At 34.8% G+C, this 14,543-nt stretch overlaps 1 protein-coding gene across 1 annotated transcript; it reads left to right on the top strand.

Annotated features, from left to right (window-relative positions):
* The first annotated feature begins 10,471 nt into the window (after window positions 1-10,471).
* On the top strand, window positions 10,472-10,921 carry LOC145259058 (zinc finger BED domain-containing protein 5-like). The gene has a single exon (XM_080116685.1). It carries the CDS (start codon window positions 10,472-10,474, stop codon window positions 10,919-10,921), a length of 450 nt encoding a protein of 149 aa, XP_079972811.1.
* The last annotated feature ends 3,622 nt before the right edge of the window (window positions 10,922-14,543 follow it).

Below are 14,543 nucleotides of genomic sequence, written 5' to 3'. Positions count from 1 at the left end.
ATTCTAAGTAAATCCTAACTTAGGCAACGTTCAATGGCAACAAAGAAAAACCAATAAACTGTAACATTTGCTGATTCATATGAATTGAATATTTTTATATCCCCTGGTGGGCAACAACAAAAAATGGGCTGCTATTGGCTTTTATAAGGTTTTATACAAAGAATGCTAACAATGCAATATTTAAATATTCATAAGAAAATAGTAAAAAGCTAAACATCATTTCAACTAAACACTTCACCGTAACAAAATAAATGTTCCCAAATTTCAGAGAGTACAAAATAGATCTTAGGTTTATTTTCGGCAGCGCTCATATAATTCTCGCAATCTATGTGCGACGTTTCTGAGAAAGAGGGAAGAGTTGGCGTTTTCTAGTCCTGAATCGATCAACCTAACACTTGTTGGCTAGTTTTAGACCTTGAATTATTATATATACATACATACACACACACACACACATATATATATATATATATATATATATATATATATATATATATATAGTGATGGGCTGTGAAACAGTGAAACAGTGAAACAGTACTGTATGTGGATGAATATAATGCTCCCTATCTTAGGTTGAGTATTTGGGAAGTGATATACAAATTACCATTAACGTATGAAGCGATGCTTTTTGTGTAAACAAATTGAGCTTAGGTACTTTAGACAATGTCAAAACATTGTAAATTCACTGCTCGCATAGCAGCAGTTATATAGAGCAACAGTTAGAAGCTCAACTTGGGAAATCGGGTTTCGATTCTGGCTTGAGGTAGTTGCTTGTCTAGCCGTACTGACGAGCTGTGAAACAGCGAAACAGTACTCTGTGTGGATGACTATATATATATATATATATATATATATATATATATATATATATAATGGTTGTACGATTGATTTCCTATATGTAAATGCAATGAAACTCGCGTGATTATTAAAGAGTGCTCAATGCAGGACAGAGCTGGTATATAGTATGTTTATTATACAGACATTATTGGTTACATATGTGCATACAGGTTTCAATGGTATCCCAATGCAAGGATAACACTTCATCAGACCAAAAAAAGAATCGATATTTAAACGGGAGTCCAAATTACATTAGTTTAGATACTAGGGTGTGGTTTATGTTCTTGAAGAAAGTGGGATGTATATTTTTTGAATGTGAGTACGGGTTTGGGGGGAGATATGGTGAAGGACGGGGTAGGGGTGAAGTAGGAGGGACGATTTCGCGTGGTTAAGCTGTCACAGTGGGGAGGTGTTAGTAATTTTTTAACTTGGCGGTGGTTTGTTGGTCCTAGTTTTTGCTTTGATCTGAAGTTATATTATACTTTTATTGGCGCTACTTACCTATCTTAGGTTTTTATCGTTGTTTTTTGTTTTTTCTTTTTTTGGTGGTGACTTCATTTTCCTATTGACAGGTTGTGTTTATTTATTTATTTATTCATTCATGCATTCATTATTTTATTTATTTATTTTTTATTCTATTCAACGCCTTTTTATACGTTCATTTGTTTCTAGTTTTCAAATTCTTTATATATTTATTTGTTTGTTTATCTATAAGATGTGGTCAAATTAATAGTTAGTTGAACAGTTATATGGGTTTATTTATATGATTTAGAAAAGATTGTATACTGGTAGTTATATTTTCCCTTCTGTCTCGGTGTATGAGGTAATTATCGGGGCAAAGGTATATCTATATATAAACTTAATTTCGATGGTTGTCATTCTTTCATTTGAGCTGTTTATCTTGTCTCCAATACTAGAATTTGTATATAATTGATAGGTTTATATGCTTCGTTTCAGGGATAGGTTCTTCAAACTATACACATGCAAACAGGTGCATAACAATATATTTTTATCTATATTTGTTGAGTATTCCGTTCCTAGATTTCTCTAATTACAGCGCTTAGTTTTTTGTTTTGGACAGTTATGTTGTTGGTTTCTCTAATGTAGCAATGGATTACGATAATACCAGTCAACAACAAATTTGTTGTCTGCATTTTCTCAACTGAGTTAGGACGGATTTGATGCGCTGAATTCAAAAATCACATTGGTTTTGCTCAATCAGAACAAGTTTTTGAGCTATGGCGACATGTCGTTGTTTACATTTTTGTGCACATGTACGCATGTGTGGAGCATTTCAGAAGACATTGATGAGGGTAAAATACCATGTTTTGATTGGAAATGATTATGTTAATAAGAAGTATTCAGGTTCGATAGTTCTGGGTGATAATATCGAAAATGGATCAGCTGAAATCATAAATCCTAGAAATCTTCCAAAAGTTCGTGCTCAGCATATACGAAGGACTGGTCTGTGAGGAAGGAATTGCTACCTTGCAAAGAAAACGTCATCTACAACATGATGTAATGGACAGAAACAGAATACTCTTTGCACCGCTGCACATTAAGCTGCACTTAATCAAGCAATTTACCAAAACTCTGGTCAAGGACTGCTTCATTTACTTGTGTCAGGCTTTTCCAGGATTGACCATGGAGAAGTTTAAAGTTGGCATCTTTGACTGTTCTCAAATTCGGCAGTTCATCAGAAATCGAAAGTTCAAAAACTCAATGAACGAAATGAAACTTGAAGCATGAAAGCCATTTGTTCTGGTAGTGAAGAACTTGTCAATAACATGCTGACTGCAACATGAGCGTCAAAATGCACTACCTATTTTCACATATGAAACCGTTTTTTAAGAACCTAGGTTCAGTGAGTGACGAGCAGGGGAAGAGACTTCATCAGGACTTAAAAAAAGATGGAGACTTGAATTTCTTGGATCATTTTGTAATGAACTATCAGCTACTACGAATCAAGGAGAGCCAAGAATGATAGAAAGCAATAAGTTTCTAGGAGTCATAAATAAAAATGGATGTTGGAATCTGAAGAAAACCCTTCCTACCGCTAAGCATTCCAGGAGTTTGAAGAAACGGAAGTTCAAGCGTTGAAGTTTGAACAAAGGTGAAGCAACATGCAATTTACGGGTACTTACCTTTATCAATGTCCACTATTCAGTTTATAGTAATCGATGTTTCTATCAGTTAATCAATATAATAAAACATATTTTCTTTTAAAAACATATTTAGGATAATATGTGTTGAAAAAATTCGCTGATAATGCCACAAAAATGTAATCGATTTTGTCACAAGATCTGATTTTTTTCCAAATAAAATTAACTCAAAAACCTACCCTGATGGAGAAAAATGGACGCTATTTCCCGATTCAGCAGTGTAAAAAATTGTCACTCTGTGTAATACTTCTTATAGGTAAATATTAACATTCCAATTTCAAGCGTGCCAGATTCATAGATAGTTTTAGTTAATTTCGGATGTAAAATTATTAATAGAGAAAGTGTACTCACCTTTATCTAATTAGTCGTAAATTGTGTTTTTGTTCGTTTGGTTTAGTACTAAACGGTGATGCTTCAGATGGTGCTGAGGGGTTACAAGAGAATGGCTTATTCCTTAATTTAGCTAAGTTATTTATGCTAGCCTATTCTTCGACGTATTTCGGTAAGTGCAGTTATTAATTAAAGGTGTGTCGGTTTATAGTAGGTATACTTATTAATTTGTGGTGTATCGAGATTACTCTGCATCCGTTCATCTCTTACCTTAATTTATTAATTAAGATATTAGGAATGAGGGGTTATGAATTGTGGTGTTACTACTATGAAAAGAACGCTATTTGCTTTTTTATAACTTAAAGCGTAGCCACCAAAGTGTTTACAGTTTATAACTGATTCTACTTTTACATTTAATTATTTATCACGGTCTTTAAAACTAATAATCTCATGTTTTTTTCCGCTAAACATAGGTAACAGGATGAATATAATGAACTACATGTGTTTACCTTCTTGACTAAAAGTGTTTTGTTCGCCTCAATTAACTTCCAGTAGTGCACTGAGCGTGGGGTGTCCGTAACATATGCTTTATTATTCATTGACAGTGTATGACCATAGAATCTGTTTTTAAAGATCATTGAGGACTTACAACTGCCAAAGATCGACGGAATGCCCACTAAGTAATAATTGTCTCACATCTTCCGTGGTATGGGCTAGAATATGCACAGTAAAAACCCCAGAAATAGAAAACTTCTACCTAGGCACCACCTCATAGTAGTTACAGCAAAATTCATAACCCTTCACTTCTAATATCTTAATTAATTATAAGAATACTAACACCTTCCCACTACGACAGCTTAACCACGCGATATCTTACTTCCACTTATCTCATCCTTGCTCCCGTCCTTCACCACTCCCAAAAACCTCTACTGCTCACATTAAAAAAATATGCACCCCACTTTCTTCCAGAACGTAAACCGCACCCTAGTATCTTATAAAAACTAATGCAATTTTGATTCCCGTTTCAATATCGATTCTTTTTTTTAATCTGATAAAGTCTTATCTTTGAATTAGGATTCTACTGGAATATGTATGCACATATGTAACCAATAATGTTTGTGCAATAAACAAACAAACATATATATATATATATATATATATATATATATATATATATATAAAGCGAAAGGCAGAGAGACAGATAGAGAGAGGTTAATCCTTTATTTGAAACGTACTCAGTTTGTATATATCTGTCGTAATGGATTAAAAAATCTTACTAATATATAAACTGTTTTATACTGAAAAATTTTTTTTATAAAAGTTTTGATACTTTTTAAAACATCCAAGTTCAATGAAGTGATTTTTATTGATTTCCAGAGCATATATATGGAAACGTGAAAAAAAAAAAACAGCAGAGCGTGTCGTTTTTTTGGGGGGGGTTGTTGTTTTTACATTTTCACTCCAAACAAGGCACGTTGCCACTTTGGTGTAGGGGGCTACTATCAGGGGCAACAATTACTGGGGTATTATGTAGGGATTTGGGCAGCAAAATGTCGGTTCACGTTGCACTTGAACTTCTGCACGTCAGTACAGTTGGAGAAGCAGGGACCTGGAATGGAATTCCAAAGTCTAGCGGTTCTGGGGAAGAAACTACTGGAGTAGAAACATCTTTTACATCTAAGGATCTCTACAGTGTGGGGGTGGGATTTAGCTGCATGTCGGGTTTGTCGATGGTGTTCACGTTGTGGGGGCACAACTGCTTGCAGTTCGTCAGAGCATTCACCATTAAAATACTTATAGTACAGGCAGAGGGATGCAACGTTACGTCGATGGGACAGAGGCTGAAGCCAGCTCAAGGCCTATCAGATTTGCGACTCTCTTTTGAACCTTGTCAAGGAGCGAGAGTAGTAGCAGATGCACCAGCCCAAATATGACAGCAATACTCCATACATAGGCGAATGGTGGCCTTATAGAGGTACAAGATACTTTCGGGTGTCAGTAGTTTCTAGCACAGTAGAGAGAGCCTACCTTCCTTGCAGCGGCTCTGGCGATGCCTTCAATGTAATTGTTTCAACTCATGTTTCCTGTGAACGTTAGGCCAAGGAGTTAGAAAGATGTACTCTCAGATAAAGAGTCGTTGGCCATTGCTATAGGTGGTAGAGAAGGTTTCTTGTAATTATTGAATGAAACTAGTTTAGTCTTGGCGGCATTGAACGTGACCATCCATTTTTGTCCCCATTCCACTACAGTTTGGAGGTCATCCTCTAGTGTTTCTGCCATTTCTTCAGTTATATGTTCAATTGTTTTCCTGTCGTGCCTGTTATAGAGTGTGGTGTCATCAGCATATATACCCATCTCAGAGGCAATTTTGTCGGGGAGGTCATTTATGAATATCAGGAACAGAAGAGGTTCAAGGATAGACCCCTGGGGAACTCTCGCATTTATATCATATTGTTTCGATGTACGACCGTCGAGGACAACCTGGATTTTTCTCTTATCTAAGAAGGATTTAATTATGTAAAGTATTCTACCAGTGATACCGTATGATCTTAATTTCCTGAGGAGACCCTCATGCCATACCCTGTCAAAAGCCTTAGATATATCTAGAGCTACCGCTCTGCCCTCCCCCGTTTTGTCCAGTGAATGGTATATACGTTCAGAGATTACAGTTAGGATGTCTGCTGTGGAACGAGCTTGTCGAAATCCATATTGTTGATCAGTCAGAAGTTTAGCATCTGTAAGGTGATGGACTAGAGCATGGTTAATTAAGGTCTCAAATATTTTGGCAAAAAGTGGGAGGAGGCTAATGGGGCGATAATTTAATGGGTCAGTTCTTTCACCAGAATTCTTGAATACTGGTACCACAGAAGCAGTTTTCCAACAGCCCGGAAAGCAAGATTCATTAAGGCATTTGTTGTAGAGTTTGGAGAGAACTGGAGCTACTTCGGCTGAGCACTTTTTTAATAGCACAGCTGGGATGAGATCGGGTTTACATGCTTTTGAAGTGTCAAGGTTTTTTTATGATAGCATGCACCTGAGCAGGGGTGATTTTCAGATCGTCTAGTGTGGCGTCTATCCGCATAGGAAATTCAGGTAGGGGGTGGTTGGAAGGGTCCAGTGTGGAGTTTGAGACAAACCGACTGGTAAGCATGTTAGCCTTCTCGGTTGCTGAGCAAACAACCTCGTGATTGTTTGTTTGTGGGGGAATTATTGATTGCCCATTATTTACTAAACTGTTGTAGATTTTCCAGAAGTCACGAGTTCCTAGTTTTTGTGCTTCGATGCGTTTTTTAGTGGTTTCCCTAAATTCTCTCTTAGCTGTCGCTATTTCTTTCTTAACGTTACTTCTAGCTTCTATGTACTTTTGTCTGTTTTAACTGGACTTATGTCGGTTAAATCTGCGGTATGCATGCTGCCTTTGAGCAATGGCAGTTGCGCAAGTTGAAGTAAACCATTGGGGAGACTGAGGCTTACTATAAAATTTCCGCATGGGAACATGCGCTTCGATTGCAGTTTTGAACCATTCAGTGGTCTCGTTTGCACACTGTTCAGCAGGAACAGAAAAAATATTTCCCCATGGGTCGTCTCCGATAAGATCTCTGATGGCTCCTCAGTCAGCCTTTTTATAATATCTCGTTGTTTTGAGCACTGGCTCTTCAGTTTGGGCTCTAGAGTTTAGGGCGATGTCAACCATTATCACTGCATGATCAGCGTTCCCAAGTGGGCTGTCGGCATTCGTTATACAACCATCGGGAACTGTGGTCAAAAACAGATCTAGAAATGATGCACGTTGTTCTTCCTGGTCAGAGAAATGGGTTGGAAACGTAACAATTTGTGATAGGGAGTGAGATATAGAGAAGCTATGAGTTGTGCTACCCGCTGCATCTGTGTAAGTAGAGAATCCAAGCCAGTTTTTGTGGTGGACATTAAAGTCACCAAATACATGTACTTGTGCGCTAGTGTCAAGTGGGAGTGCTTTGTCTATGCTGTCAGAGACTTTGTTTATTATGGTGCAGTCCTGGGTAGAGGGGGAGCGGTAGAGAAAGCAAAAGTAGCTAATGTTGTGTTGCAAGTTTAGTCTAAAGCACATGGCTTGATCATCCGATTCTAGATTTATTTCTCTAGTCAAGGGAAGGGTATTACGAATGTAAACTCCAAGTCCGTGCATGTGTCTGTTAGAGTCCTTACGGCAGAGTGGGAGATATCCAGGCATATTAAAATGGTTAGAGGGGGATGGAGGAGTGCATGTTAGTCTCACTTAGCGCTAAGATATCCGGGGTATTTGTTAGCTGCATGAACCATGTAAGTTGTCCAAATTTTATTTTGTTTTAGTCCGTAGAAATAGCTGGTAAAATATCAAAATTTATCAAATTAAAACTTGACAGGCGTAAGCCGATTTAAAGTGCTTCTCTATACATTTATGGTTAATGTCGGTTCATTTCTAGCATTTTGATATCCATCTGTTGGGGGCTCAGATGCTAACAAATAACGCTGGAACGCTAGATGTTTTGATTTCAATTCTAACTGATGGCACCCATATCATGTTTTTGATTTTTTTTAACCACTTTTGAAACAGCTACTCTGTATGTAATAATTAATAGAGAATTGACTCTATAATAATAAATATAAAATCTGCATGAATTAAAATATCTTATCTAAGCGTATTTTACGACCGGGCCACGCCGGGGGTACTAATATATATTGGATGGAATATAATAATCAATAAAGAATTGACTCTATAATAATTATTATTATTATTATACGAAATCTTACGGCTGGGAAACGCCGAGAGGCCTGCTAGATTACAGATTCTCTAAAAATGTTCGAAGCTTAGATGAGGAATGATTTCCTTATTGTTTTGGAAACAAAAACTAATATGGAAATATTGGATTATTCCGATTATTCTTCCCATTAGTCATAAAGTCTTAAGTAATTTATAATTGCATTTTTAGTATCGCCCGCACTAAGAATTGAACATTCAACCTCCAGTTCGCAAGACGTTACGGATATAAGTGCTAAATTATTATTAGTTTTAATTGACAATCTTCTGAAGGTACAAATGTAGTCTAAATCAGGGGGTTTCAAACTGTGGTCCGAGGACCACAGAGGGTCCGCATGGACAAGACAGGAGGTCCGTGGCCGGACAGCAAAGACTTTTTATGGGTAATTTGATTTTATATATGCTTTTTAATCGAAAATTTTCTTTTTATAATCTGTAAATGTATGTACCAAAATTTTAATTTTGTAGTTAAATTTAAGCTATTTCCTTTAATAGAACCCCATCAGCACCGCCAATTTTAAATTTCGTCTGATGATTTTAATTTAATAATTTTTTAGTAATAAATTAATAAATGTGGTAAACTAAATCTATTTTAAACATTTCTTTGTTTTTATTCTGGTAATTACTTATCTATTGCCATGCAACTGACGCACTAAAAATTCAAAATATGTATTTTTAACAAAATTTGTTTCTTTTATTGTCGTGATTGATACATGTTTTATGTTTTATTTTTGTAGAAACATAAAAAAAATTTAAATAAGGTTATTGATAGTTTTTAATTTAAAGTCCGTAGTTAAAATTTGTAATATTAAAATACTTGTTACTTATTATTTATAACATCTTATTATAACCAACTTCATAATTAAAACAAATGAAAAATCTGTTGTCCTTTCGTAATGATTTTATTTATTGGCCGACATACGGAAGAACTTTCTTTAAATAAATAGTTTAAGTTTATTTCTGCTACTTAATCCATATGCCATTTTTATTTTAAATATTTTTTCGTTACTTTCTTTATTCTTGTTATGTTCTGTAGCATTGACTTAATTACTGACGTGTGAGTTTTTAAATTTTAAATGTCTAAACGGTTTGAAATAATAAACGTTTTGTTTTTGGGATTTTATTCTAACTGGTAGAAATACGTTTAACCTCTTTAATTCAACAAAATTCCTTTTTTCAGTTGAAGATTTAATAAAATTGTTTATAGTGCGTATAGGGTAACAATTAAAAAGGAAGCAAGGTACTTGATCGGCACAAATCCTACACTCCAAAATTTTCATTTTTATGAAATGTATTTTTCTTTTTCCTATAATTTTGAACATTTATAAAAATGTAAAGAGTTGTTATTTGTTATTGGTGTTGAAATATATTCGACATTGTGTTCCTGTGTAGTTTTTTTACACAAAATTAAATCTCCTACGTAGTACAGAACAGGATTACAACGGGGCTTGATCGCGTGTCAGGATTTCTTAATATCTGAATATCTGATTTTTACTTATGTTCCTAAATGACTAAGCTTGCATTATTTATAAGAAAAATATTTTATCAAATTTTGCTTTTCCATGGTGCAAGCTTTACCCATGGATAAATTTTTGAAACGGAAAGTTCATGATGAAATCATCTCAGAATCTGATACAGAGACGGAAGATATTGTTCCGAAAAACAAATTAAGAAAATATTATGCAGAGTATATTCGATTTGGATTCATTGAAAGTGTGTCTAATGCTAACAGACCACAGTGTTTACTTTGTCATAAGTTGTTGTCGAATGAAGCCCTGAAGCCAGCTAAATTACAGCGACATTTAACAACACTACATCCTCAATTTGCCACAAAACCAAACTATTTTTTTGAAGGAAACAGGAATGATTATTTAAAGCAAACAAACCTTTTGTCAATAACATCAAATCATAAGCTATTACGGACATCTTATTTAGTGGCACTGAAGAACGTGTATTGCTCTGTGCAATTATGGAGCCAGTGTATTGGCATATGTACAGATGGGGCGGCGTCAATGACCGGTATTCACTCAGATGTTGTGGGGCATGTTAAGAAAGTAGCACCTAATACTACTGTACCACTTGCATGATTCATCGAGAAATTCTGGTTGCCAAAAAAATGGATATTTCTTTGTCCGAATTCTTGTCATCTTGTATTAAAGTGATAAATTTCATTAAAACCAGACAACTGTTTAGTTGTTTCTTTGCTATACTCTGTGGTGAGATAGGAGCTGAACATTCAAGCCTGTTATTTTATACAGAGGCAAGATGGCTATCACGAGATGAAGTAGTCCAGCGTTTATTTGAACTTACAAAAGAACTGTCGATATTTCTGTGTGTTCATGATGCTGAACTGGCTTCGATAATGGCCGATAAAATTGTGCTTTGTAAAGTTGCTTATCTGGCAGATATATTCAACAAACGTAATGAACTGAATTTATCTCTACAAGGAAGAAATTCATATATTTTATTTAGTCATGACAAAACACAAGCCTTCAAGAAAAAAACTGAATATATGGACTACAAAAGTAAGAAAACTTTAGATATGTTCCCTACACTGGACGAATATCTCAGCAACAATGATTCAATTAATGTTGATTTGATAATTGTAGGTGTTAAACGACATTTGATATCACTAGCCGAACATTTTGACAAATATTTCTCGAAAGATATTCCAGATAATATTGAAAATTTTGACTGGATCAGAAATCCGTTTAATGTTGAAATAGCTGATAGCATACTCACAGGAAATGAACTGGAAGAACTGGGAGAAATTTCATACCACAGAAGTTTAAAAGTCAGTTTTATGCAGTAACAAGTTTCGAAATTCTGGCTCACTGTAGCCTCCGAATATCCATTATTATCTCGAGAGGCAGTTAAGATTTCGTTACCGTTTGCAACAACATACTTATGCGAAGCAGGATTTTCGGCAATGATCAATCTGAAAAGAGTTTGTGCAAAGCACATCCTTTTCATTAAGTTTGTATTGAAAAATTCTACGTGTGTGTAATTGACAATAAAACTATTTGTTAAATACTATTGCTGTTTTCATTTAATATTAACATTTTAGGCATTATGAAACTTTCTCGCTCCTAGCTGTTAATATTGTTGTCACTAGAATAAAAATCTCAGACGATCGATCTTCTGCCTACGGCTGATTAAAAACCGGTGAGAAATGCAGATTACGCCCAATCGTTATCATGCCACGGTTATCGGAAGAATAGCTACACCAAGCAATCGGACATTTTCCCTCCGGAGCGTCAATTTGATAATCGTTTATAAGGAGGTCACTAAGATAAAACCTGAAATATAAAGGGGTCCGCAATTCAAGAAGTTTGAAAACCCCTGGTCTAAATAAACCAAATGATACAACTTATCAATATTCATAAAAAAAAAGAATCGTTAAGCGTGGAATAATGCTGTTAGGAGTATTTGTCGATATTTTCTACCGACGAGTGGGTGGGGAAGAAAAGACGTTTAGCTTGCAACGAAAAATTACCTCGTTGCTTACAAGCAAACGTATTCTTGTAAATATAACGCGCTGTTAACAGTTGTCGTACTGGTCTGATAGATCCCTAACAACGACAAGAACAAACTACAACAACAAGCCTACAAAGGTGACTCTTTTTATAGTCTCAATCTCTCGTTCAGCGAGATTGAAACGAGACTGGAGTGTCTATTTAAGCTATAAGGAATAGACATCCTATTTTCTTCATTAACAAACACCAGGCCGGGCCGTTCACAGCCATGAGTGTCTTTCCCTTCCCACCGAGCCACCCTCGGTAAGTCAATCAATTTAATTATCACATATTTTGTTTTTTTTTGGGGGGGGTATTTTGTTTTGTTTTTGTTTTTGCTTTTTTTTAGTTAGTGTATTAATTCAAAATTAGTTGGGTTGACCAAAAATTCGTTCGTTTTCTGTTTCTGATTTTGTTTTGTTTTTCAGTTTGTTTGTTTTTTTGTTTTGTTTTTGTTTGTTTGTTTTCATAGGGAATATTAACGTAATTCGGTTTCTACTCTCGATTTAGAAATCTTGAGATTGTCGTGGATTTTTCTGATTGTCAAACGGCAGTCTTGTTCAATTACGGATTTCGCCTGGTGATTGCAATCATCTTTAGCCGGTTAGAGCAGGTAGCATCTTTCACTAAAAATGTTTCCTTTTCAAAAACGATCTTTATGCAAAATACCTTTATGCAAAATATCTTTATGCAAAATACCTTTATGCAAAATATCTCTATGCAAAATACCTTTATGCAAAATATCTCTATGCAAAATACTGCAGTTTAAAAAAGCCATCAGATGTTGGTATTAACCTGCTTGATTTTCCATTTCATGACCTGAAATACAAACAAAAATTTACCGACCCCTCTGCACGGAGGCTTATTACACAATAATGTCAACATATTCGCTGTATTAAATATAAGATTTGAAGAATAGAAATATAAAATGATTTTCAACAGGCTGTGAAAAATGAATAACAAAAAAGAAACAATTTTGGGGGCCAACCAATATATTAAAAAAGAAAACTGCTATCCTGAATAAAAACGAATTGAAAATGTCGCTTTAATAAAGCTTTAATTTTCGTAGTCTTGATTATGAAAAGACTTTTTCATGAAAAATAGGAACAATTTGTTTTCTTAACATTGAAAATTGCTTCTTTTGTTTAGCTAAAACTAAACGGAATATCCATGATCTGAGTTTGTTTCCAAGAACTTCTCATCTGTGGAATACAATAACACAGTATTACTTCACTACTTAATACAACATAGTCATCTTCAAATTTAATGTAAAACTATATTTGTCAAGTCCTTCTCCTAAGTAATACTTCATATTTTCAGCCATTGTGTCCAATCCTTTCACAATATCATTAGTAATTTAAATTATGATCTCTGTAATATTTATTATCTCTGTAATATTTATTATCCCTGTAACATTTATTTTCTCTGTAACATTTATTATCCCTGTAACATTTATTATCCTTGTAACATTTATTATCTCTGTAACATTTATTATCTCTGTAACATTTATTATCCCTGTAACATTTATTATCTCTGTAACATTTATTATCTCTGTAACATTTATTATCCCTGTAACATTTATTATCCTTGTAACATTTATTATCTCTGTAACATTTATTATCCTTGTGACATTTATTATCTCTGTAACATTTATTATCCTTGTAACATTTATTATCCCTGTAACATTTATTATCTCTGTAACATTTATTATCTCTGTAACATTTATTATCCCTGTAACATTTATTATCCCTGTAACATTTATTATCTCTGTAACATTTATTATCCCTGTAACATTTATTATCCCTGTAACATTTATTATCTCTGTAACATTTATCCCTGTAACATTTATTATCCCTGTAACATTTATTATCTCTGTAACATTTATTATCACAGTAACACTAAAAAGACTAATTTACGCAGACGAAATATGTTAGTGTATTATAAATGAATGAATAATATGACATCAGGTTTATGATATCATACAATATAACAAAAGCATATCGGGCTCTTCTTTTTATCGCTCGCAATACGAAATCTTTTTGTTTCGAAAGAAATATATTTATTTCAAAGAGTCAATCAGTGAATGTGTGACAAATTTTCAATTCTATGTATAAAAACATTCAGCATATTAGTTAATCTGCGACTATATTTTTGCGTGATTCTTCAACAGTTAGTTTATTGTATTGCGTGATTCTTCAACAGTTAGTTTATTGTATTGCAACCATGGCGATTTAATATCCACCGACCATTATCCGTCTATGACTGTTCGATTGTTAATGATTGTAGAATGTTCATGCTAAACTTACTTTGTTACAAAGAAATTACAAGCGAAGTATTAATAATGTGAACGGGTTGCATGTCATTCGCTTCGCTAACATGTTTAGCTGTGACAAACATGTTCATCGCTTGATTTTCTACTTCGTGCAACATGTTTCAAAATGAAGCGACATGTGTTGCACAATTACACCTCGTGTTACTCAGGTCGATTGGAGCCAGTCTACTAACACAAACTTAACACATCTGTGGAGGGGGGGGTTGCCAGACACTTTTCTTGCCTTTAACCAAATCTACTTCGCAATCTAGTGGGTCAGGATCAGTTCCCTAATCTACAGGGTTTTTTTTCTCTCGGAACACACGCGGCTAATCTATTGTTATTTTCACGGATGGTGCTCGACTGAGCTCCAATCGCTGCTTTATTCTTGTTAGACATTCACAACAAGAACTCCTCTTCTACCACAACTGCAAAGAACCTTACTTTCTCTCCTTCTCTCTCTCTCTCTCTCTCTCTCTCTCTCTCTCTCTCTCTCGTTCTCTCTCTCTCTCTCTTTGCGTAACACCAAATGGAATTTTTGTGAGTTTCTTTTCAAAAACTTCCCATCTTTAGCACTCATTAATACGGAATTGCTTCCCTGTAGATTG

Source organism: Euprymna scolopes, chromosome 34 (genome assembly GCF_053919585.1).
Source record: "Euprymna scolopes isolate OS-2025 chromosome 34, ASM5391958v1, whole genome shotgun sequence".
NCBI lineage: Eukaryota > Metazoa > Mollusca > Cephalopoda > Sepiida > Sepiolidae > Euprymna > Euprymna scolopes.
The sequence above is the reverse complement of the archived record's forward strand: the minus strand, read 5'-3'. Positions and strand labels throughout refer to the sequence as shown.